At 39.1% G+C, this 27,109-nt stretch overlaps 1 protein-coding gene across 1 annotated transcript in view; it reads left to right on the top strand.

Moving 5' to 3' along the window:
- ptprz1a (protein tyrosine phosphatase receptor type Z1a) overlaps nt 1-25,806 on the top strand; it is a 63,923-nt gene extending 38,117 nt beyond the window's left edge. Inside the window, 24 exon segments of the mRNA XM_036576166.1 lie at nt 34-184; nt 2,802-2,986; nt 4,555-4,681; nt 6,452-6,492; nt 6,631-8,533; nt 11,551-11,695; nt 13,923-14,014; nt 15,338-15,423; nt 16,702-16,722; nt 16,904-16,933; nt 16,935-17,001; nt 17,816-17,901; nt 18,411-18,545; nt 18,723-18,857; nt 19,407-19,570; nt 19,961-20,096; nt 20,418-20,564; nt 20,668-20,761; nt 21,658-21,731; nt 21,845-21,973; nt 22,211-22,363; nt 24,066-24,208; nt 25,027-25,162; nt 25,272-25,806. Of these exon segments, the coding sequence (XP_036432059.1) occupies nt 34-184; nt 2,802-2,986; nt 4,555-4,681; nt 6,452-6,492; nt 6,631-8,533; nt 11,551-11,695; nt 13,923-14,014; nt 15,338-15,423; nt 16,702-16,722; nt 16,904-16,933; nt 16,935-17,001; nt 17,816-17,901; nt 18,411-18,545; nt 18,723-18,857; nt 19,407-19,570; nt 19,961-20,096; nt 20,418-20,564; nt 20,668-20,761; nt 21,658-21,731; nt 21,845-21,973; nt 22,211-22,363; nt 24,066-24,208; nt 25,027-25,162; nt 25,272-25,415 (4,524 nt within the window). The 3' untranslated portion in view covers nt 25,416-25,806.
- Nucleotides 25,807-27,109: the final 1,303 nt, after the last annotated feature.

Raw genomic sequence — 27,109 nt, 5'->3', positions numbered from 1 at the left:
ATTGTTCTTAATGTAAATGTCTTGCTGGTGCAGTTGGAGATGTTCTGTGAAGTGATGACCATGCAGCAGGTTGGCTATGTGATGCTGATGGACTATCTCCAGAACAACTACAGAGAACAGCAGTCTCAGTTTATGGGCCAAGTCTTCTCTTCGTACACCGGCACTGAGGAGCTCCTCACACCAAGTATGTACTGTTCCACTCATACACACACATGTTTTCTGTACAGAGTACATTAGGTTCTTTATTTTAAACAGACTTGACAGTTGAAAAGTTAGTTATCTGCACTTCAATGAAAACATGACACATTTAATGCTTCCCAGTTAATAAAGTTTCTATTTTCATAGTTAGTCTGTCCTTAAGGCTTTCAGCTTTTCTCCATGAACAGAATTAACTCTTTGACCTATTTATAAGCAGTTGGCAATATTGTATCTTGACCTGCTTACGTTTCTCTTACACATTGAAAGATTAAATAAGGTTCTGTGGAGTGCTGTATTTGTCATGTTTTTATTTTCATTAATTACATTTTCAACAATTTCCACAAACTGATAACATTATGTTATTGCCAGTAAACATGTTTAGACAGAAACTTCTTCAGTGGAATAGATTGTTCAGTCGCTAGTGCTCCAGTACAGTTTATAGGAAGAGTGTCCTATTATCCTCATTGTAAGAATCAGTGTGTAGTTTGGGTTGTGTCAGTATCCATATTATAGACGGGTCTGCCTTCAGTGTTTTCACACCAGAGAGAGGCGAAAAACCAGCTGTTAGCATAGCAGTGCCCTATTTTAGATATGTCTGCTGCAGGCCTCAGTGAGGCGTGGGTGACTCTTCACAAATGTCAAAAGAAAAGAACCTATATTTAAATGCTGAATATGGCGAACTTAGAGCGTTCTTCGTCTCTTCTGTCAAACATGATGACTGACTGGGAAGGTTACTTTTTAAAGTCCTTAATAACAAAAACACTGCTTACCTTTAACATTATGAAGTTGAAATGCTCTTCCAGAGTGTGATTAGACTGGTTAGTTCTTTGTGTGAACACTCACACTAACAGGATATATAGGCATAAATATATATGACCTAATTTCTGTACTGCAGTTTTAATGCGCTGTTTCTTTGCTTTCTTTTGGGACCTTCTTTCTCATTGTTGGATTTATATTTGTGTATCAGTGAGTGAATGTGTCTGACTCTGCTGAAACAGTTTGTAGTCTTTTCAGTGTGCTCTATTGAGGCTGGGTTATCAGAGGATCTTATAGTAGCATAAAGAAAGACAAAAACACTACAATCAGCAGTTGGCTTCAGTGTGCTATCTCTGTCTCTGTCGCTTATTATCTTATTATTCAGTAAAAACTTATATAGTGTTGATCAAAATGTTAAAAACTAGACACCAAAAAGAAAACTAATGGATTATTCTATTTTGAAATATTTTAGGAGCAATGAGAAGCTTCCAACTTTAAGGCAAAACATAGCATTTGTATAGTAGTAGTAAACCTGACTCATTATTTATAGTAATTTCTTGATGTCAAATAACTATAAATAGCTATTTGATCAGTGAGATTCCATTTTCAAATATAAGTTTATAAGTAATTAAATTTATATCAAATATAATATTTAATTACAGGTTAATGCTCCATTTAAGGTTTTTTATAATTTCTTATTTATTATAAAATCATCTACGGCTCAGTTCATCATCGAAGAATTCTTATTTTTACAGTGTACTTCATGCATATATCTGCAACAATGGTTTTATATTATTGAACTAAACTCTTTTATCTAAACTTTTGAACCGTGATTCCCAACTTTTTTAGTTGTCACAGCAAGTTGCCCTAAGGCCTTCATAGGTTAGATTTGATTATTAATGAGATTAAGAATTTTAATTATATGAAGCAGCCAAGACTTTATTTTAGTACAGTCTTAAAATGCCAGTTTTTTACATAAAGGATGTCTGTATTTGTGTGTTTAAGTAATTTGTATGTTTATTTGTATGTGTATTATTTCAGACTTTGCTATACAGCTAGGACTTCCTTCAACAGTTTTGCACTTTTTCAATTAATTTTAGGATGAAGACCATTACGCGTTCTCTGGCAGCTGGTGTGATTATGGTCCACAAAACTTTCAAGGCAATTTATTGTGCAGCCACATTCTGCCCTCTGGTGTTGAAAGTGGATGTTATGTCTACTAATCAACCCATCTGTGTTTATTAGATGTTCTCTTACATTTCTCATGTTTGATAAGCCAGTGATGAATGCATCAGTTATCAGAATTTAGTAAGCTCCACAGTTTAGTAAATTTGTTAACAGCTTTAAAAGTAACAGAACAAATCAGCGTTTTTGATAGTGTAATTGGTGGATCAGTCTAATCTGCTTTAATCTGGTCCTATCAGTGTGTCTGAGTGCTATTTTTTTTTTGGAGGTTCTTAGTCTCAGACACTGAGCACAGATGGTGAAGAATGCCCCCACCCATGATAAGGTCATCATGTGCTAGGACCAACAAAGAGTGAATGAGGAAAATGAATGAAAAACGCATCCTGTTTGTATGAATCTGTTAAAGTGACATTATGCTGAATTTATATGCATGTAGAAAAATAATGGATTAATCATGTTACATTTGATGGATTTCAGTTCAAGACAGCTTTTAACCCAAGACCCATGTTATTTTTTATTTAAAAAATCCATAGAAAACACTGCAGCTAAACCAAAACAATGGGGCAAATTTGTTTTTGCAATATAATTAATCTGTTATTTTTGTTATTTTAATCTGATTTTTAAATGCTGCTGTTAAAAGTGTGTCTGCTGGCCTTTTGCAGTTTGTAGCTCGGAGCCAGAGAATGTGCAAGCATATCCGCACAACTACACAAGTCTTCTAGTGATCTGGGAGAGGCCACGGGCTGTATATGATGCGAGCATAGAGAAATACTCTGTCACCTACCAGCAGACACGGGGAGATGACCAGCCTACACTTGAGTACCTTACTGATGGAGACCAAGATGTGGTAAATAAACTACATATGAACGCTGTTTGAGACTTAAATGACTAAGCTAGGCTGCTTTTTAGCTGAATTTTAACTAATTATCTTTAAAAACTGTACGATTTGAATAATAACAGCAATAACTATGTATTGTTCCCTTAGCCATTACACAAGACAAAAGAAACATTTTGCAACTTTAAATTATTTAGGACAGGGTAATGTAGCTAATTTTCCACATTTACACTCACTGTACACCTGTACACTTACGCATTCATACAATTATCTGATCGCCCAATCATGTGGCAGCAGAGCAGCGCATAAACTCTTGCAGATATGGGCCGGCAGCTTCATGTAATGTTCACATCAACCATCAGAATGGGGGAAAAAATGTGATCCCAGTAATTTTCACTGTGGCATGATTGTTAGTGCCAGATGGGCTAGTTTGAGTATTTTTATAACTGCTGATCTCTTTCATGCACAACAGTCTCTGGAGTTTACTCAGAATGGTGCAGTAAGGAAAACACAGTGAGCATCAGTGAGCATCAGTTTTGCAGACAGAAACACCTTATTGATGAGAAAGATCAACGTAGCCAGACTGAATTGAGCTGACAAAAAGGCTGCAGTAACTCAGATAACCACTCTGTAAAATTGGTCTGACCAGAAAAGCAACTCAGAATGCTTAACATGTTGAATCTTGAGGTGGACAAGCTACAACAGCTGAAGACCATGTCAGGTTCCGCTGTCAACCAAGAACAGAAAGCTGAGACTGCAGTGGGCACAGGCTCACCAAAACTTTACAGTTGAAGACTGGACAAGCATAACCTGGTCTGATGAATCTCGATTTCTGTTCATGGTAGGGTCAGAATTTGGTGCCAACAGCATGAATCCATGGACCCAACCTGCCTTGTGTCAACAGTTGCAGGCTGGTGGAGGTCATGTGATGGTGTGGGGAATGATTCCTTGGCACATTTTAGGCTTGTTAATATCAGTCAATCATCACTTGAATGCCACAACCTATTAGGGTATTGATGCTGACCATGTGCATCCTTTCATGGCCACAATTTACCATCTTCTAATGGCTACCTCCAGCATGATGATGCACCGTGTCACAAAGCAAAAGTCCACTCAAACTGGTTTCATGAACAATGAGTTCAGTGTTCTTCAGTGGCCTTCTCAGTTGCCGGATCTGAATCCAATAGAACACCTTAGGGATGTAGTAGACCTAAACACTGAGTCGGATGTGTCATGTTAATGTGTGAAGACATATGACGTAGTCAGAAAAACTGCTCCAAAATCTGACCTGACATCTCTGACTTATTATTATTTCAGGGTTTACAGGGCAGCTTGCGGCAGCGCACAGACACTATATTTTAGCCTGTGTTGTTTTTCCTGTCTCAGTAATGCTACTTCTTTCAACTTTAACAACATTTTTTTGCATTGTGCAGCTTTAATATTAAGGTAATGTCAGTGTTTAGGGGACAATATGTTTTCTTCACCCATGCAATAATATTGTGCTATTGCTTATTGATGAAGCAGATAATACACAGACCTGCTATACTTTTATATCCACCCCCCCTCCCACTCTTTTTCAGGGAGCCATCATCCAGGACCTGTCTGCTAACACTAGCTACATGGTGCAGGTGGTGGCCGTGTGCAATAATGGTCTTTATGGCCGCACGAGTGAGCAGCTGATAGTGGACATGCCCGTGAATGACCCTGGTAAGACCACTCGCGCCCGCCGTCCTCGTCTCCGTGGAAACTGAGCAGTCCTACTTTTAGTTTTGTAATGCTGAAAACTGGGTATAGCCACAATTTTCAGATGCTTCATACTGTAGGTTGATCCTTTGCAAACCAGTTCCTTGTGTAGATAATGGCATGGTGTTTGGTAAGCCCAGTGTTAGTTAGCATGGTGAATAAAGTGCAGTCACCCATATTTAAAATGTGATTCACTTGGCTGATGTAGCCACAGTGTTGCACTATATTTTGGTGCAGACAGGCTCATATAGGTTTATATTAACCACATTCATTATTACATCAAATTCCAGTGTGTCAGTGTGAATCTATAGAATAAGAATTCGATTTTACTTTTCACTTGTAGACGAGTCCCAGTTTAATAGAACAGCTTCTTTTAAAATTTAGGGAAATTACCACTTTTTGAGATTACATTGCACTAATTGTTCAGTAGCTACTCAAATGCCTAGTAAATCACTACTGTCGAGCTAATTATGTGCCAAGATTTCAAAAAAGTACTAGACTTGTTTAGTTTCTCTTAATTTTAAAGGAGGAGGCCCTCTGCTGATTTGTATTAGTCTGGAGTTTTTTCAGTTTTCAAGTGTCAAACATAGCTTTCTTTTTGATGAAAATTCTTTGACATCTTTGCCCCTTTCCCTTTTATATCTCTTTCATCTGCTTTTGTTCCTCCTCTCTCTGTGCTTTCCAACTGCTCTTCTTTTTGAACAATAACCTTAATATTTCAAGTGCACATGCCAGTCTACTGTGTACTTCTTGGCCTCTTTCAAATTTTAATGTTTTCAATCAATTTGTAAATGCTTTTCAGTGCTTTCTATGCAGATTCTTACTTTGAGGGAGTTCATGTTTTGCCATTTAACAGAAAATTTGATATTTTTCTCAGAGCAGTATACTTGCTGTATATTTGTTAACTGAAATGTTGGGATTCTGTATTATTGCTATTTATAATAAACTAACCTGTATTGCATAAAATCATTTGCATCATATTTCAGTGTCTATGAATGTGTGTGTTCACATTTTAAAACCATGCGCTCTTGGTATTCTGTGGATCAAGTGACTAATAAGAATATTTTTGTCAGTGAAATATACTATCGCTGTTACACCTGCAAAACAGAGCAACCGTTTATGCATCACTGACTTTTCGTATTAGATCCACATTGAGTACACCCTCTATGCATGTTATAATTACTTAAAAAACTTGCTTTACAAATTATTCTGGTGTCTGCATCATGACAATGCTGGAGTCATTTCTGCATTTTGTGTCATTGAGTTGCTCCCACTTGGCAGGTAAGATTCAGTTAGAGTCTACAGTCTCTCTGCTTGTGTGTGGGGAGTCACTCTGGTGCATGAGAGTGCCCAATATCCCCTGTGCTGTTGTTTTCTGTGGTCATTATAAACCTGACATCTGACCTGGACCTACTGTTTGTTTTGCTGTGTGACCTGAAATGCCCGACTTGCTGGTGTGGAGTACTTTCCCCTCCTTTTCTTCAGCAGACCTTACCTACTGTTTGAACCAACATCAACTATTCAGATTTCTGCACAATGAAACTGACATACAAACTTTTACTATATGTCTTAGGCATTACAATCTGTGTCTAGGTTGTAGTTACATACATTCAATTTCATAATGCAACAATAAAAGGCTTAGTTGTCTGTTACTTTATAGCTTTTGGCTGATGTGTGAGAGCTCAGTCCATACTCCCTTTTAATTTTTGTATTGTATTTTTGCCTTTCTTTCAGAAACAGACCCTGATCCTGATCCTTTTGAAATTGAAGAAGAGGTGACTATGAAAGCACTTACTTAACATGCTTTACATTATGAGCAATCGGATAATTTCCTTATCTAAATTAAACAGTAATAGCCTAATATAGCACTGATGAACAGCTACCTTATCTCTTATTTCCTGTTTTTCTTACAGGAGGAGTATCAACCTAACCCCTTTTTGGTCAGACAGGACTTGAATCAGGCACCCTTTCCAGTTCAGACCACTACGGCCTGGCCCACATTTACCTCAGTAGACCCTCCCGTGCCTCCCGTCTTTGGTGTAACGACAACCACTACTACAACATCCACTGGAACCACAGTGAAAAACACTCCCCCATCTTCCCACATGACCACTATCACAACTTTCATGACAGATTTAGTCACTTCTGAGTCAGAATACAGTGGCAGCACGGCACTGACAGATGTACTCACTTCTGATTCACTTTACAGTAGCAGCACAGCACCAAGCATGACCTCAGGGAGTGATGACAGCAGTTATAGTGTTGTAGATTCTACAGTAGAAACGGTCACCCCTGATGCAGAATCTACATCATCCTCAGCTACAGCTGAAGGGGAGGTCACTGGCTCAGATGGCTATGGGCAGAACATAGTTGCAGTTACTACAGTTATGCCCCTCTCTGAAAGCCCTGCAGCAGTAACCTCCTCCCTCCTCCCCCCGGAGGTCTCATTGCAGACTACAACTCCCAGCGTGTCTTTCCTAACCACCACTGCCTTCAGTACCATCCACTTGCAGACCACTCAGCCAGTGTTCAAGGGTGAGAGCTCCCCCTCTGCACCTTCTGTATCTGACTCCTTGCATGCCAGTCCTGTGTCGCTTCCCTCCTCTAGTGCTATGTTGTATGAGTCTGCGTCCGTCTCTGACTGGGGTGTCCCATATTCTACTGTTATCCCAGTGGCGTCTGATGGGCAGCCGTCTGTCACATCCTTCCCTTCCTACCCCACCCAGTCCTCCTCCAGTTATGTGTCTCGTTGGGCTGTGGAATCTGTCTCTAGTGGTGGTTGTGGTGATGATGATGGTGATGATGGTGACGTATTATCTGGGTCGACTTCTAGCGCCCCCCTCTGTAGCAGTTCAGGTACTGTCCCTCTACAAACTTTGCCTGACTTGGTTGACTCTGTGCTCTCAGAGTGGTCCGAACAGACTCACTTCTCTAAGCCTCGCAGCACTGTCTCATCTCTGCAGCCTTCACTTGCCTTTTCTAGTGACTACTCTTTGGTGACGGATGCTTCTGACTTTAGCACTTCACTCTCAGGTACCATTGGAAACTCTGGCCTGCTGTTGGAGTTGGCAGAGTCTTCTTCAGTAGCTCTAGCTATTAGCCAAGATCACGATGGCTCTTGCATTCGCTGTCTCAGTTCCACCTCTCTGCATGCCTCTCCTCTCTTCTTGAAGCCTTCATCTACCTGGGAACACCTTTCAGGTGACCTGTCTAGCCTGGTAGATCTCCATTCATTTCTGTCTTCTTCCACGGGGACTTCCACGTTATGCAGTGCAGTAGACTGGGAACTCTATGCTGGGGCTCCTCTGTCTTCTGCCGAGCCTTCTAGTGACCTACACTTCTCTATTACAGCAACTGGTGCCATCATAATCAGTGAAAGTGTCTCTACTTCCTTGGAACCCACCACTTTGTGGCCTAACTCCAGTCCAGAGACTGTCTCCTCCATGCCCACCCACTCTGCTGAAGGTCCTGTGGACAGCAGTGCCTCAGGCTGGGTGGTGGACCAGGACTGGGGCCAGACTTCAGGATCTGGAGACTGGAGTTCTGCTCCTTCCACATCAACTGCAGTCCCCACTGAAGCCCTGCCTGAGGAGCTAGAGGAGGAGCACTCCTCGTCCTTCTACTTTGAGAACGAGAGTGTGATGGAGAGCGAGGCAACAACAAGCAGCATTGCTGTCCACCCTAGCCCACCCTGGGCTCTCGGAGGTGTGGAGGAAGAGAGTGGCTCAGGCGAGAACCTTACGGATAATGAGACGTCTTCAGATTTTAGTATCCCAGAGCGAGGGGACAAAGACTCAGAGGAAGAGCCGGTGGCAGGTAAAACTTCACACTGCCGCCGCCATCTCTGCTCCTCAAGAGGCTCCATTGGAGCCGGTTGGATTAGAATCAACTTTCTTCCTAACTACTGAAGAAATGAAATCTCTTCTTGCCAAAAGGATGACTAATAAGCCCTAAGTGTCTGTGCCTGCAAACCAAAATTTCCCATAGAAAGCATTCTATATAACATAGTGGCACATGCCAGGGAAGTTTTGGAGGGTTTGATAGTGTTTTCATCATCTAACAATATTACAACTAATGACATGATCTCTGTAATTCTTTTGCTCTACATTTAGTCTAACGATCTAGCCATCTCAAACTGAGAGTCCCACAGCCATCACCACACTGCTTTCGTTAATCCCTAACCCTCTGTGTTGGTCTGTGTGCTTTTCTTCCACAATACCCACAAGCATGCACTTCCAGATGCTGATGTCATAAAACCAGAAAGGCTTGGCTGCTACATGTTTTAAAAAGCTGCATGGTCAAACTAGTGTTTATCTTCTGAGGTTTTACAACAGATATATAACTCAAATTTCTCAGTCTTAAATTGATCCTTTATGTCACAACTTCCACATCTTGTTAATCACTCATAACAGTCATAGTCATGTTCACCTCTAGGCTTTCTCTGACTCCAGTGGCTTGTTATATGTACCAGTCCTGCCAAGCTTTGTCCAATAGAGGGTAGCAGAGATCCTGCTCTGGCACCTTAATAAGTGACAGCTGGTGCCATTGTGTTTGGGTTGTGCCGACAGGGCCATGTCATTCCTAGGTTAGTTCCTAATCTTTCAAAAGTCTGTCTGCTGTGAATCATGACCTGTGAACTAGCCAGCCTCATAATGCAGGATTTTTTTAAGCATTAAAAGCATTAAGCATATAATTATGGGAATTTTTATGGATAACAGACATATCGCAGGTGATTAATATGAATATAATATTCTGAGACACTAAGTTAAAGTGTTGGACACTGGACATTTGAAATGTAAATTACACTTTAAGGAACAAAAAACTCACAAAAGAAAACAAGTTGTTTTGAGGGAATATTTGAGCTTTGAGCAATGACACTAATGAACTCTCAGACCCTGTTCACACTTGGCATTAACATGTGTCCTGGTTGATCTGTTCTTAAATGGACAACACTAAGTGCAGGTGTGAATCCAGTCACTGAAACCACCTTCAGAAGTGGTCAAGGATGCATATGATCACATAACATTTACAGTGTGAATGCTAAAGCGACTTGATACCTTGATACCTGCTGTCATCACAGCAGAGTCAAAAGCAACTGAGTAGCTTCGTTTTTTATCTCCTCTACTATTTGTTTACAAGTTGCATTAGCAGTTTGTGTGGTTAAATATTTGTAACAGCCCTTTTTACATGACCACGGACTCACGGTACATTTTTGTCTGACAGTAAATGCAACGAGAGACTGACGTTGTAAATGTGGGTGGTTCCCTCACTTCCTCCAGTCATGAAATCCGACCACTGAAGAGGCATTTGAGACACAGGGACATGCCAGGTGTGAGCGGCTACACGTCTCGCTGTCCACTTATGATCAGATCACCTGAGACGGATGTTAATACCAAGTGTGAACAAGGCCTCAGATCATTCCACAACACCAGGCATATTATTTTGCTTTAGTTTTAATCGCATCTCAATGGGAAGATCATGCTTGCCCCATATAGATGCATGTTTATTTTTATGTAGCCATCGTCATCATCATTACTCACATAGAAGAATCTCTAACATCCCTTTTGTCTATGTTTATATACTGTACTAGTATACATTGCTGTGAGGGAGAGATTTTTAAATCAAGCAGCTTATTTTGCTTAAGCTAAGAGGTAAGTCGGATTTCTTGGCTTATTCTTTTCATTTAAACCTAATCCTGTCCTCCACTGGTTTGCAAACGACAATGCCGTGGTATGAACAAGTAAGCTTTATTTTGCCCGTAAGTGATTTGACAGTATTGTGTCATTGAGCTTTTTCGGTCTGATAGTGAATTGTGTGTCCTGACTATAAAAAAATAGATATTCAGTGCTGTGCAAAAGTCAGAGACTAGCCTTCATTTACTTCATTTCTAGTCAAAATGAACATGAAGTAAAAGTTTTGTAACATTTTACAACATTTTTCAGCATCAGGAAAAAGCAGAAAACACGTATTTAACAGAAAATTACACAGAAGCCTCCACATCTAAATATAATATATTTTTTCAAAATTTAGTGTGTCCACTCTTTGCTTTTATTACAGCTTCCATTCTTTTCAGGAGAGTTGCTTTTAGTTTTTTCGAAGAAATCTGCAGGGATATTTTTCCAGACTTCTAAAGTTCAGTCTTAGAAGATGGTTACATTTTCTGCTTTTCAAAATCCAAGTAATCCCAAACACATTCAGTGATGTTGAGGTCTGGACACTGGGGTGGTCAGCCCATTGTTCTGTGAACACCAGCTGCTTCTTTGTTTGATTTGCAAAATGTTCTTTTTGTCTAATTTCTCTTAGTAACGGCTTCTTGGCAGCTACACATCCTTTCAGACTCATAGTGTTGAGTTGTCTTCTCACAGTGGAAGGTCACAGTAGACAGAAACAGCTGTGTTTTTTTTCAGATCTTGGTTTACCAGGTCTTGCACAGTTGTTAGAAGTCACATTTTCTCTCTCTTTTAAGTGCATTTTTGAACTCCAATTTTGGAAAGACCTGTTATATCACTTATTTTCCTTTGACTTTCTCATTCCTTATGATAGTGCATTGTCTTATAAAAGAGATATATCTCAGAAATATATGATCTCAGAAATATTTCCTGATAAATGTTGAACTTACATTTTCACTGGAAAAAAATATAATAAATAAACGGTGATCTCTGACTTTTGCATAGTGCATGTGAGTAAATTCTTTTTAATTTGCTCATTTATTTTTTAAATGAGTGATGAGATTTGTTTTATGTGCCTCCACAACACACCCATAGGACTGCAGTTGGAGAATGTTATGATGTGACAAATCACTGCTCTCATATCAGCCTTTCTCTTGCTTGTAGATGCCAGTAACAGTAGTCATGAGTCACGTGTGGGTCTGGTAGGCAGTGTGGAGCGTCAGAGGAAAGCTGTGGTTCCTCTGGCTGTTGTTTCTACCCTCACTTTCCTGTGTCTTGTCATACTGATTGGCATTCTCATCTATTGGAGGTGAGTTCCATACCCTGTGCTGTAGGCTTATTTTTATTTTCCACATACTGCATTCTGTGGACTGTGTATGAGAAAAAAGCTTTTGCCGTGATGCACTGACTTAAATTCAAACACTGATGCACTAAGTCAAGAATACAGCATTTTCAGAACTAATATTCATATATAAAATACATTTTTGAAAATGCCCCCCTGATGTGAGAAGTAGATTCAGCACACAATATGGTTGGTCTGACATTCTATGACAGTTTCCCCAGAGACTGCTGTTGATGATGCACCTCATATTGTTATTAATCCCTAATCATAAGAATCGTGTGTTAGGGAGGGTTTGAAAGGGGTGGAGTGGAGATTCCTGTTTACAGAGGCTGATGGTTTAATCTCTATGACCCATCCTCAGTCCTGCCCCACCCTGTTCACCAGTCAGAGATACAAAAGACAAGTCACTCTGTTTGAATGATTATATGACTCTGGATGATTGTTTGTGTATAAATGTTTGGTTTCAGGCACTTTTAGGACAAATATGCCCTGTTTTTGTAGAAAAATGATAGAAAAACAGCTAACCTTCCTTATAAGGATCAGCAAATGTCCCCATGTTTATGGGGGGAGGGGGAGGGGGGCAAAACCATTTTGTCACTTAATTTTTTCCCTTTTGTTTGTTTTATTACACAGTGTCTTGCAAGCTGCCCTTTACGTTGTATGAATATATCACAAATGGACCAAAAAGAATGGTCCAAAATTACATACATTAAACTTACATTATTACATACATCACATACAATACAGTAAAATTAAATACTTTTTTCCTTCTTTTTAATAAGGCTAGCCTTTCAGAGACAAAATGTTTTGTTACAAAAGCAATAATTTTTTATGGTTACTGAAGTTACAGAAGATACATTCTGTATTACATATAGTTACGTATAAATCAAGTGGGATATATGAGTGTGTATGAATGTGTGATCCCGGGCCCTGACAAATTTATATGTGCTTTTGGCCAACACCCAAAAGTATTTGTTTTACATGGCATAGGAAAACCATATATGCATGTGACTAAAACTGTGAACCTTTAGCAAGGTGGTGCTAAGGTTTTACCTCTAACGAACTGAGAGGAACACATTAAACACATTAGACTTTTTTCCCTCTAATAATTTTTTTCAACTGTGAAATAAGCAACTTTTGCAATCCCATCAAGTACATGACTCTGCTGTGTAAACAGTTCAAGCGCATAAGGCTGTACATTTCTCATCCTGCCAGGGCTCTCGGCTCGTCGGCGTGTTCCTCATGCTTGACTTATGTTATTACACTGTGGGGATTGGGCCAGATTAAGTCACTAATCTTGAAGCGGGTGATTAAGTCTCTGAGATTCTGATCTGTTGTTTGCGGCCCCACGCTGGAGCGCAGGAGCAGTAGAGCCGATGCTGAAGAAAGGGCCTGCGCTTGATTATGTCTGACAAGGCCAGAGTTGTGTTGCCGTCTTGTCTGCACAGCGGTGGGTGGTGGAATTGCGGTAATACAGGGCATGTTCCACTGCATGTTCCTCCGCACTTACATGGTGCTCATTTGGGTAGCGCACAGCTGCGCACTCGAGGCGAGCCTTCAGGACATCTTCAACTGTTAGTGATTAATCTGCGGAGACATTATTGTAATGTGTTGTTGCCTCTAATCCCTTCCAAGAAGTTGCTGTTATGGACAAACGCAAGTCCAGGTTAATCAGAATATCTTTAGGGCGATCCTGTTAAAAACTGGTTGCAGATTAGATTGAACATCTTTTTCTCTGTGTTTTAATGCTTAGAATTCATTCTCAAACATAAGGAGATGTGTTTTTTTTGCGTTTTGTTATTTTCAAATTTGAAAATAACAAAAAACAAAAAACAGCCTCTTCGTGGAATAGCTTCTTTGGATCAGTGCGCTAAAATGTGTAGTGCACAGTTTTAAAAAAGAATCACAGCTCAACAGTTATTTTTAGCTTGATAGAGAATATATGTATTTGTAGTGAACCATTTCTGTCTGCTGTGGCTTCCATTTGTCAGTTAACCCTTTGAAAAGCACACCTTAAAAACAGTGATGAATTGTTTTTTTTATTTATACCATCTCCCCAGTATTCTGAGATCAGTAGCATTTTTGCAAAACATCTGTTTCTGTGTTCATGTGCCTGTCTGCTGTTTGCTTGAATTTGAAGTAATGTAGGTTGGTGCTAGTTTTACATGGGAGTGACTTGCCTTTTCCTTTACAGGAAGTGCTTTCAGACTGCTCATTTCTACATAGAGGACAGCACTTCCCCCAGGGTCATATCCACCTCTCCTGCTCATCTCTTAAGTCGCACAGGTAAATCACACCTATCACAATGGAAAATGCAGAATAAGTGTGACATGCTGTTTTTTCCCAAAGGTGAAAGTGCGTCCAAGTAGAGTAATTGTTTTTACTTGCTGTCAGCTGTGTAGTTATTGACCTCTACCGCAAATATGAGGACTTTATTCAAAGTCTGTGCCATGATGAAGGCATTTTAAGTGACAGTTGTAGTAGACCTGGGGCCTAATTTCCTGAACAAGCTTCAGCTTCACAAAACCTAACAAATACAACCGCGGTTAACTTGTAATATGATAAAAATGTTCTCTGTCAAACAAGGTCCAGACACTCAAGCTGTGATTAATCCTCATGCACGTGTACGTCAGAGCATGACGTTCATGACAAACAGCTAGTAGTGTGAAAGGGGAGGTGAGCGGCATGGAAAAAGCAAGCAAAACCTACCATGTACATACATCGAAATTAAGGAATAATGGGAAAAGCAGCGCTTTGGCACTGACCTTGTGTTAGTTCTTATTGGAGAAATAATTGCTATATATTCTTTATATATATATATGTCATAGAATTTATTTCCTCCACTGAAAAGCAGTATTGTCCATGTCCATATTAAGGCCACAAATGTAACAAAGGAAAAAAATGACCCCAAAAGGACAGGACATCCTTCAGGAGGCTTGTCCCTGATTGGTCCAAGAGCTGTGATCCGTAATCCCAAACATAACCTGTCCTGGAGCAGGTTAGGCAGCATAAATTGCCATGGTCTTGAAGCAAAGTAAAAATTGATCTACTGTCGTAAGACAGAAAATTTAGGGTTAGAGTAAGCGTTAAGTTATCTGGCTGAGCAAGACATCCTGCTTCATGACACAGGCCCCTAGTGTGTTTACATTTATGCCTTTGATAGGTGCTCTTATTCAGAGCAACTCTCATATTTGGAGATGCCAATGGTCACCGACCCTACTCATGGAGATCTACCTTCCTGCAGAATTCAGCTCCAGCCCAAATCTAACTTATCTGTTCCGTCTAATTAATTGGACTGATGACGTGGATCAGTTGTTTTCCGTCAGTGTGTCAGGGTTGAAAGTGAACTTTTCAGGAAGGTAGATCTCCTGGAGCAAGGTTGGTGACCACTGAGATATGCCATCAGAAAAGACTGGATGCATCAAAAGTAATAATGCATTTAGAAGTTTACTAACATGGTGATGCTCTGACATTGTGCTATATGGTTTTCTTCAGTACGTGAGTATTTTTTCTGCCTCGCAGGTTTGGGGATGCTCTTTATTAAGGCTGTTTATCAGCATTATTAAACAATAATGACATTTATGAGCTGTTTTCTCTCCACCCTTGCAGATGAGCATGAGCCTCTCTCAGTGAAGCAGTTTGTGAAACACGTCACAGAACTTCATAACAACAACTCCTTCTCCAGAGAGTTTGAGGTGCGTTCCCTGTAACTCATTTTTTGCGTGTAACAGCACGCACAGAACATTGCTCACAACTGCACGCGTGAATAAACTAGTTTAATGATCTGCTCCATCTTGGAAAAGATTGAAGTTAATTTGCGGATATCTCTGCTTAATTTGACTTCTTTTAGGCGTCTGCATTCTAACCACAGCAGATGAGTGTTTTGAATACTGGAACAGTTTTTTTCCTCTAATTTCGCTCATGCAGTACAGACTGCAAAATACACTTTGCCCCTTTCGTTAGTTCAGGCCCACTTGCCCTGTCCATATTCAGTCATGTGTGACATAAACTGTAGATAACATTTTCAAAAGAGTAATTAAATCACTCACATGTTCTCGCTTGCTTTTGACTCTCATGCCAATATTCCACTCAGATGCACACAATAATGCACTTGTACACAATTAGAGCTTAATTAGCATCAATCATTGTCAAATTGCAAACACCCTCATTCCTGAGTTTCATTTATTGGCTTTTGATTAGATAATTAACAATGAATTAGGTTTGCTTCCACTTGAAATAAGTGAGATTCCACAGGCTTCTTTGCAAATGAGTTTTAATAGTGATAAGCTGTGAGTTGTCTCTGGCACTCTTCATAACCTTAGTCATCTTAGCAATGGTTGCATGAGAATATTCTGAGGCATCTATATAAGCATTGTCATTATGAAGGATCATATTATTACTGCAAGTTTTTTCTGGCGTTTGTCCTCTGCTCTTTTCCAATCTTACCTTGCCGCATTTTGTGTAAAGTGCATGTTTTGTGAGCAGTGCAAAGACAAAAACAGTGCTTGGCCTCTACACACCACAGCAGCCTGTCTTCAACCCACATACCATTCTGAATGTCCTTAATTTCGCTAACATATTGCCAGCAGTTTTCATGACTCAGCTGTTTAACAACCTTTTATATCTGATTAGAAATATCCTCTCAAATTTCTGATGTTTGTGTCAATGGTTTACATTAATGTGACCTCATTACTAAACAAGCCTCAAGAAGTAATCTGTAGCTAGCACTCCACTGTACATTGTTATGTGGATATTAAGGACATTGGACAGAATCCCAGACTATTCCAGACTACTTTAAGAGCCCTTTACTTATGCCAGCTCAGACCCACACAGTGCATGAGGCATGTTCTGAAAGTGTCCTGCCAGTGGCTTTTTGCTGTGTTCTGTCATTTGTTTTGTTTGTCACGTGGTTGTGCACTGTGTGTCATATAATTTCATTGCTGTGCTTTCTGCGTTTTCACCCCCCTGATTAGATATTGAAAGAGTATTTTGAGGTAAGCCATATCTCCCATTTGATATCTTTGATCTGATTGCATTTAATATCTGTAGCATGCCTCATTTGTACCACTCATCCACCAATGTGTACCTATTTTGAGAGAGACAGTGGCTGTGGTTTTAAACTCTCATCGCACAGAATTTCTGCAGTGGAAACAGCCTGTGTGTGTTTATTTGCAGGAGGTTCAGACATGCACTGTGGATCTGGGAAACTACAACCGATAGCTCCAACCACCCAGACAACAAAAGCAAGAACCGATATGTCAACATTTTAGCCTGTATGTAACACTAAGACACAAAACAGCATAAGAACAATGCATGTGAACACCATATCTCCTTATTTAATACATTTGATATATTTATATTACTAGTAGGACTAGAAATTAGAAATTTTATGTCACTAATTGGACTTCTCATAAATGTGCAAGACGTGGTAGACCACCAAAACTGTCACCATCAGATAAACAGTACTTAAAGCTTTCATCTTTGAGAAAGAGGAGAAAATCAAGCTCCACTCTTACTTTAAATCTGAAAAAATCCAGAACTGTTTCTGTCTGTCCACTGGGATGCATAGCTGTTAAGAAGCTGTTACTAAGAAAATAAAATAGACAAAGACAAAAATTTGCAAATCAAACAAAAAAGCTTTTGGTGTTCTCAGGACAGTGGACATAGATTGTGAGAAGCAGAAAATGCAACCAATTCTTAGGCGGAACTTTGAAAGTGTAAAAATGCCCCCTACGGATTTAAATAAAGTGTGAACACACAAAATCATGAAAAAAAAGATAATATCATATTTAGTTGTTGAGGCTTCTGTGCAATTATCTGTGAAATAAATGTAACAAAATAAATGAAGGGGGGTTTCTGATCTTATATGTGTATAGCTAGTAGTATAGTATATATCACTGTTGTGCAATGTTTTGCACACTTTTTTGCACAATTTGAAAACACCCGATAGCCTTTACATGGGGTTAAAATTCATGATGAGCAGTATATAACAGTAATATTGATAATTTAGAGTAAATCTTTGCAGGGATTGGTACAAATATTGGTACAAAAGTAAATGTAGAGCGTTGCGTGCATGCTTTGTTTCAGATGACCACAGCCGAGTGCACCTCTCATCCCTGTCTGACAAAGATGGAAAAAATGAAGGGGACTACATCAATGCCAACTATGTAGATGTGAGTATTTCCTCCTGTTCAGAGCTTCAAAGTACTTTTTTCCAGGCACGTCATGACAGTAGCAAAAATGCTGTTATTCCTTTACTTAGTGGAAAGTAGGCACTGTTTGGATACCAGTTCATTTCTGCTAAATAGAAGCTTAACTAACTAATGAAACTAATGTTTCAGTTAATGTGAACCCTGGGCTGTGGGCTGACAGACTTCAACTCAGATATGTTAACATCTTCATCTGCAGAAAAGATGTTCTTGTCTTACCACTAGTGTAAATCTCTGACCTTCGATTCGATAAGATTACTGTTTTTTAAGAAGCCGTTCAATTCATCATGAAATCCTTGATTTCCCCTCAGTTTTGCTGAAATATAGGCAACAAAAATATACTCCATTTTTTTATTTATATGTTTGGGAATTTTATTTTGGCCAGAAAATTTGCTACATTGATCTCATCTCTCTGTCTCTCTGTCTCTCTGTCTCTGTTTACCCCTCGCTCCTTTTCTCTTTTGCCCACACAGGGTTTTAATAAACCACGAGCCTACGTAGCAGCTCAGGGCCCTCTGAAGTCAAGCATAGTGGACTTCTGGAGGATGGTGTGGGAGCAGAATGTGGGAGTGATCGTCATGATCACAAACCTGGTGGAGAAAGGAAGAGTGAGCCATCTTGCACTTGTCTCTAAGCATTCCCACACACACTCAACATGTCAATATGTTCACCATACACAATCTGTTAAAGAGACAGTCCAGCAAGAGTATTGGTTCATGCAGTTCCTGTGCCAGACCTTTTAAAAACATTCCATTTTGGTAATACTTATTTTTTCTATGTTGCAGAGAAAATGTGACCAGTACTGGCCCTTGGAGAACCAAGAAGAGTATGGCTGTTTCCTTGTGACTGTTAAGAGTACTGAGGTTATGGCCTATTACACCCAGAGAACTTTCACCATTAGAAACACACATGTAAAGAAGGTATGATAATGTATAATCATTTCCTTGTGTCATGAATTCTCATATCCTTTTCTATGGTTTATCTGTACATAAAATGTCACTGCCATTTGTTGTTTTATTATTATTAATTTTTCAGCACTTTTTGAAAATGCCAGCTGCCATTTACATTGTGTGAACATTTCCTGGTGAATGGACTAATAGAAATAGTCTATAATCACTTGTAATAAAATCTTGCTTTATCATAGATTCACATTCAGTGCTTTCTCTTTGTCCTATGAAGTTACCATTTTAGAAGCACAAGAATTGTCATGACATTGTCTGTATAAAGCTCGTATGCTCCAACTCAAATTTTTACAAACTGGACCTCAGAGTGTACCTGACACAAGACATATACTAAAAAACATCGATGTCAGTTTTATTAAAATTAAGAACCTTTTTTGGCTTCTTTTATAAAGTTATAATTTCTGAGGTTTTCATCAGCAATGATGTGCTTTGTTTTCTCTTTTTAATGATTTAAATTAGTTTTTTGTTTCTGTTGATTCTTGTCCTCTTCCTCTCACATCCTCTCAGGGTTCTCAGAAGGGTCGTACTAATGAGCGAACGGTAATGCAGTTCCACTACACACAGTGGCCAGACATGGGTGTGCCTGAATATGTACTGCCAGTGCTCTCGTTCATCCGCAGGTCATCCAGAGCTAGGACAGAAGAGGTGGGGCCTGTTGTGGTGCACTGCAGGTAGGCCTTCTGTGAGGGTCTTACAGAGGCTCAGAAGCAGACACTGTGGCTTTTTGTAACCACTTAAATCGTAGACTTACTATAACTATTATTAATATGTTATTCATCTTATTGTTCAGTAAAATTCCTGAAACAAATATGTAAGCTGTGTAGTCATGAGAGTGAGGAGTTGAAGTGTGTGCCTACATACAGAACTTTATAGTTTGAATGTTTAAACTCTTAAACACCAGATTGACATTTTAACTGCAGAGAAAGAAAACAATTAACATTCATTTGTATTATAATATATATTGCAATTGTAAGATAGCAAAAACAATTTAATCATTATATGTTAGGTTCTGTAAAATGTGTTTATTTTAATTGTGTGTGTGTGTGTGTGTGTGTGTGCAGTGCTGGTGTGGGGCGAACAGGTACCTACATCGTGCTGGACAGTATGTTGAAGCAGATTAAAGAGCAGGGTTTGGTGAACATCATGGGCTTCCTCAAACACATCCGCACACAGAGGAACTACCTTGTGCAGACTGAGGTGAAGTAGAACTGTTTAGAGTCCAGTGTGCAAATACCAACATACTGATATATTTTTATTGCAGCTTTGATGCCTGTCTTTACTTCATGATTTGATCAAACAAAGGCAGTTTGGTCAGTTTGTGAGACATTTTTACTTACTGTAGTTATACTGCTATGTTCTTACTTCTTTGTAATTGCAAAATCAATTACAGTCAGTAATAATGTGATACAGTAATGATTACTGTAAATTTATCTAAAACACAAAATTGTGTGAACCTTTATTGTGTGTCCTCTTACACTCAAAGTCACTGTTTTTTGTCTTTCTCCTGCTCTTCTGCAGGAACAGTACATCTTTATCCATGATGCACTGGTGGAGGCCATTCTGAGTAAGGACACAGAGGTGCCAACAAACCGCATCCATAGTTATGTTAATGACCTGCTGACCACCGGACCCTCGTGCAGGACTCGCCTAGAAAAACAGTTCAAGGTATAAAGAAATATTGTGGAACAGATTACATTTGACTCCTTTGCCATTGTTCTTTATGCTTGATATTTGAGTGCAGTGATGGTTATGCTTCATGCTTCTGCAGCTGGTGAGCCAGTCCAGTGCCAAGCAGTGTGATTTCTCTACTGCTTTGAAAGAGTGCAACAGAGAGAAGAACAGGAGCTCCTCTTTGATACCTGGTGAGGTCCCAGAATTTCAGGCATGTTCACAACATCAAATTTGAAAGTGTTGTAACTATACGGGTTGAAGTTCAACAAAATTACTGTGTGGGGGTTTGTACCCAACCTTCTAAGTGGCCACGCATAGGAGCGGGGGTGGACAGATATAAAAAATTGCACTGGCCGTTAAGCCAATGGATCCTAATAAAAACATGTTTATTATACGAAGAGTTCCACTCCAGAATCTATTTGTAACAATTTTTGAATTAACAGCTTTTTGAAAATAATAACAGTTTACATATAATAGAAAACACAGTTTTATTTCCCTAATAAAGGCAGCATTGATCATGATGTAGCGTTGATATTTTTTGTTTGTGTTAAGCCCCCTTCCAATAGTCACGTGTTACTTTGAAAAAGGAAATATTTACTAAAAAGTTTACGTTAATCACAACATTGCTCACGTCAGCTGCTCTGTTATTTTATTAGGTGCTGTTCAGCTACTGCAGTGATTGCCTCTCGCTGTAACGGCAGCTTATTTAACACCTTATTTTATTTAAGACCTTATTTCATAGAATGATATTTGTAAACTTCAGTCGAAGGAAGATCATCTGTGAAGGACCACCGCAGTCACCACACCATTGTATTAGCAGTGGTTACAGCTAATGAATTCAGACAAAATCTGATTTGATGCATTTAGTTCTGTGTTTGACCCAAAAAGTTAAAACTGAAAAAAACCAAGAAAAGTGGCCACTGGGGCCACAAGCTCTTCATTTTTAGTGGCCAGAATAGGAAATGTATGAGCGGTAACCAGTTCAAAAATGTGTAAATTAAGCTTTTCTGCATGTTTTCTCATGTGAAATGAAGTTGTGAAAGCAGCCATATCATAACCAAGTGTGGTGGTGCTTGATCTGTTTTAGTGGAGAGATCCAGAGTGTGTTTGTCAACATCAGCAGAGGAAACCTCAGACTACATCAACGCTTCTTATATTATGGTGAAACATTAATGGAACTTAATGATTTTTTAATTTTTCCTTAAATATTGGTTGGTGCTCATTTTTTTTACCATCTACATATTTACTCAGTTTGTTGGGGGGTTTTGTTGCAGGGTTATCGGCAGAGCAATGAGTATATCGTTACCCAGAATCCTCTGCCCAGCACAGTGAAGGACTTCTGGAGAATGATTTGGGACCACAATGCCCAGGTTGTTGTGTCACTGCCTGACGCCAGCAGCCTGGTGGGTAGCCCGTCTCTGCTGAGTTTATTGATCTTCATATCAAACTTACTTTTCTGATATTCATTGTTTAAACATGACTTGTATGTGTATGTGCATGCTTGATTTTGCTAATCCTTACAGCAGTAGTCTTAGTGTGGCTGTAAATAAGCCAACTTTATTTTTCCAGTTCTCTTGCTAGCTGCATTCCTTGTGTTGGATGAGATGTCTCACTTATTTCTCTCTCTTCTCTTCTCTCAGACAGAGGAGACTGAGCCAATGATGTTCTGGCCCAAAAGAGATCAGCCAATCAGCTGTAAAATGTTCACAGTATCCTTAAGAGGGGAGGAGCATATTTGTCTATCTAATGAGGAGATGCTGATTGTACAGGATTACATTCTAGAAGCTACTCAGGTAAGAACCTCCACAGGTGAGCTTTCCCTTACAACACTGTAATATACTCCAGACACTTCACAATAGGTTTCATTTATATTTTGTAATACAGTACTGTGCAGATAATTAAAACGATTAAAAGATATAGAGGAAATGGGGCATCCTAACAACAAGGCAAAACCTGCTAGACCACCAAAACTGTCACCATCAGATAATAGGAGAAAATAGACAAAAAAAAGAAGATATTTGCATATCAAACAAAGAAGCTGCTGGTGTTCTCAGGACAATAGATTGGCCACCTCCAGATCTCAACATTATTGAGTGTGTTTGGGATTACTTGGATCATAAGAAGCAGGAAATGCAACTTCTAAGACTGAACTTTGAAGGTGTGGAAAGTATCCCGCAGTTTTTTTTTGAAAAACGAGAACAAGTCTCTTAAAAAGAATGGAAGCTGTAATAATGTGTGGACACACTAAATACTGAAGAAAAATATTATATTTAGTTGTTGAGGCTTCTGTATAATTTTCTATTAAATATATGCTTTCTGCTTTTTCTGATGCTGAAAAATAAGTAATTTGTAATTAATAGCCATTTTGACTGAAAGTTTAATTAAGGAGGATCTCTCAATTTTGCACAGTACTGTACACTGACAATATATTCCAATATGCACTGTCGTCTGTTTATAAAAAAGTATCCAGATGCCTCTTCCAGTTAGCACTAAGATGAATACTCAAAGTCATGGAAATTGCATGAGATTTTGTTCTCTGGAGTGATGGAGCACCATCAGATACCTTTGGGATGAGTTCAAGTGTCATTTATGATCCAGAACTAATCATCCAACATCAGTAGCCTGAGTAGGAGCAGTAGATCAGGCTGAATGCTGTCAAATCCTCACAGCAGTGTTCCAACATCCAAACGATTGTGGCCAATTCAAGGCTTCTTCTAAAATCAAGAGTTTAATAGAGTGTATTAGTAGAGTTCCCCCTTTGCTGCAACAACAGCCTCTACTCTTTCGGGAAGGCTTTACACGAGATGTTGGAACATTTCCTGTGAGGATTTGATTGCATTTAGCCGCAAGAAGCTGAAGAGTCACTCAGATTTGCCTTGGACTGTTGGAGAACCTGTATCACAGTGCATTTGAATACGTATGCGTATACGTATATATTCCATTTTCATATGGACTGGACATACAGGATGTCTGCCACACTTACATAAGTAAGCTGAGCTGAACTAGGCACATCGAGTAGGACCTTCAGTTTCACTCTTGGTAATCTGGCTGTGGCAGTAACATAATAAACATCTATAACTATATAATATACATTATGAAGCTATACATTTGCCTAGGCTTTTCGTGGTCTGTTTAAGGACTACATTAAATCACAGTTTTTTTGAATATCCATGCAGTGACTCGTTCCAAATAACTGTGGAGCTGATTTAGAGAAACACATGGCTGCTGAAAAGACTGAGAGTTGAGCCTGGTAAACACTGAGCATGCCTCAGCCAGACACATCTGTTCTCTTTCACAAACCTAACACGTCTCCATCTGTATCTGCAATTAGTGTAGCATATATACCAGACATGCGCATTTATCAGTACTGTCCAATGCACACACGTGCAAATTCATGCATACACAAACAGGTTGTCAAATGCTCTTTTGTGTTTATTCATATTACTACATAGTGTAATGATCTCATTCTCTCTCTCGCTCTATGTGTGTTTTCAGGATGACTATGTTCTGGAAGTGAGGCATTACCGTGCCCCTCGCTGGCCAAACCCAGACAGCCCCATCAGTAACACATTTGAACTGATCAGCATTATCCGAGGAGAGCGAGGGTCTAAAGAGGGGCCCATTGTTGTACATGATGAGTAAGCTCAGAATAGTCATTTCTGAAGTTATGATATGTGGTGAAATATGGCTTATAGAAAATAGGAAACATATTCTGTACATTAAGATTTTCTCTTCATTTTGCTTCTTTACAAAGCATCCGCATTGAATTGATCTACTCCTACTTCTCTGCATACCAGCTTATATTTAATCATCACAATAATTCTGTGCACAGTCTTCCTACAAAGCATAAGTGAAATAAATGCCTTCAGTTTAGATAAAGAAGCTAAGAGCTGCTAACAACCAACAAGGTTATCTAAATCATATTTTCCAGCAGGAGGTGTTGTTTACAGTTTTTTTTTTTTCTTTTTAACATAATTCTCTAAAGAGTGTCCCCAGGCTGATTCACATGCGAGAGCTCACTGGGCCAGTTTCCCAGACCCAGATTAAGCCTAAGCCTAGACTAAACAGAATTTCCAATGGTGATTCACCATTGGCACAGCAATTTGGTCAAAGACTAGGCTTAATCAAGCAATTTACTATAAATATTATCATGAAAATGAAAGCAAATTTGGAACATTAATTGCCACAATATATTTTCAGATATGGAGTTGTTAAAAACTCACAGATTCTTTATTTTCTCATCAAAAATAAAGAAAAAATCTTGAAATGATTTGCTTGCATGATGTATAAATGCACAAGAACACTTCATCAGGTCTGTTACGTCAGCACAGACAGCTGTACATTCCTCATGTCAGCTCTCGCATTATTCTCATCACAGAAATACAATTAAACTGCTGCTCTAGCTCAGCCCCAGAGATCAAAAGCTCCGTTACTGTGTTTGTGTGTGTGTGTGCAGCTATGGGGGTGTGACGGCAGGGACGTTCTGCGCCCTTTACACTCTGCTCCAGCAGCTTGAGGCTGACAGTTCTGTGGATGTTTACCTGGTGGCCAAGATGGCCAACCTCATGAGGCCAGGAATCTTCACAGACATTGTACGACTTTCTTTTCACACGATAAGCCAAATGAAGAAATACATTCTAATACATGTGATATATGTTGAAGAGAATCAAATGAAAACAATGGTCTTGCTGTCTCTGATAGGAGCAGTACCAATTCCTCTACAAAGCCATCTTGAGTCTGGTTGGGACCCAAGAAGATGAGAAAGCGCTCCAGTCCTCCGACAACAACGGCACAGTCCCAGGAGGCCCTGCAAGTGCCGCAGAGAGTCTGGAATCCCTCGTGTAACCATAGCAACGAGCATACACAGCTCACATGGACGCTCCCTTTTCCCTGCTGCTCTGCTCTGTTTTTATCCGTTTGTTCACCACCTTCATTTGACAGTCCGCATTGCTGGACATGGTGCGATCCTGGAACTTGGAATGTGTGCCTTTGTACATTCATTCATCTTGTTTAACCACTTTGATACAGTTTAATGTAGACTAATGTAGTCTATGTCTCTGCCTCTTTGTACTAACCTCGTACTAATTTCTTTTAATAGAATTTCATATTTATTGGCATTATGTCTCAATGAAAGGGAAGAAAATCACTTTTTAATGACATATTTTATTAGTCTATATTTTGTAGTAAGCCACATTGTTTTCCACATGGATGTAAATACAAAGAATGTGGCATTTTTTTTTCCGTCACAGTTTTCAGACAAGGTCATGGAATAATATTCTAATTTGTAAATAATATTATAGCAACCACGTCAATGGACCAAATTTCTATTTATAAGATTAGATTTTTATATTTTACTACTGTAGTGCTTCACACTGTATGCACTCTAATAATGTAGTCAAAACATTGTTCTGATATTTCTGAAGTTTCCCAATGTTTTGTACTTTCATTGAATTAACATAAATCGTGATTATACTGACACTCTTTAGCTGTATATAAAAATGTTTCTGCTACATGTAGAATTAAACACAACACAAATAAAACCAAATAAGCAGGAGATACTTGTTTTGCACTACAACTGTCTTTGATTTTATTTATTTTTGTTGTTTGCATTTTACATGATTTCTTGCCAATTTACTCTAATGTACAGTTGAGCAATCACTTGGCATCTTTGTGAGGGTAAAGTATGGTCTTTCTGTGTCTCCACTGAAAATTGAACCTCTTAAGACTTCATTTTGACACTCAGTTTAAAAAATTAAATGCAGTGAAAAAAAAATTATTTGATCTTAATGATATGAAAAGTATAAAGGTTGGACTGAATGTTCTCAGTGGTTGCTGAAGTCATGAGCATATCATCATCATCATTAGGACAAAACCTTCTATCTCCAAAAAAAGAAACTTTACCAGAGCCGAAAAAAAAATTCTTAATTTTCAATGTTAGGTCAAATTCTAGGTTTTGGCCCATTTCTGTTGGCCCGTTCTGTTGAGATTTTGACACACTGCAAAACATACAAGATAAAAAAATAGAAATACAGAGTTTTGTTCATACATTGATGATATTTACAATATGACCTGCAGAGCTTTACTACACCATCGCTGAAATTGCTTAGTGCATTAGATGAGGTTTGCTGTGATGAAGCAGCATAACTGTTTTAACATTTTGTTTAAAGTACCGCACAAAATCAGTCATGCTTCCATTTCATAAATCCTCAAACTTTCTTGCCCATTTGCCCTCAGGACAGACTCATCTTGAAGACATACTAAGTCTCTTGGCGCGAGTCAGTTTTAACTCTACACGTTGCCACACAACTTCCCTTCTATTAATACTATCAATGAGGTCAGGTTAGCAATCCTGGTTCAATGAATGTCATCTGACTTAGCAAAAATGGAGTGAAAAAGGGTTGCTTTTTCCAATTAACTCCTACATAGCCATTCATCACCTCAGCCCTGGCTTAACCCAATACTTTCAAATCATAATGATCACGGCAAGACACTTCTTAAGGGGCTCTGTGGTCCTTCTAAGCCATTACTCAGACTATACT

Source organism: Colossoma macropomum, unplaced genomic scaffold (assembly GCF_904425465.1).
Source record: "Colossoma macropomum unplaced genomic scaffold, Colossoma_macropomum, whole genome shotgun sequence".
Taxonomy (NCBI): Eukaryota; Metazoa; Chordata; class Actinopteri; order Characiformes; family Serrasalmidae; genus Colossoma; species Colossoma macropomum.
Note: the sequence above shows the minus strand (reverse complement) of the source record. Positions and strands in the feature narration are given on the sequence as shown.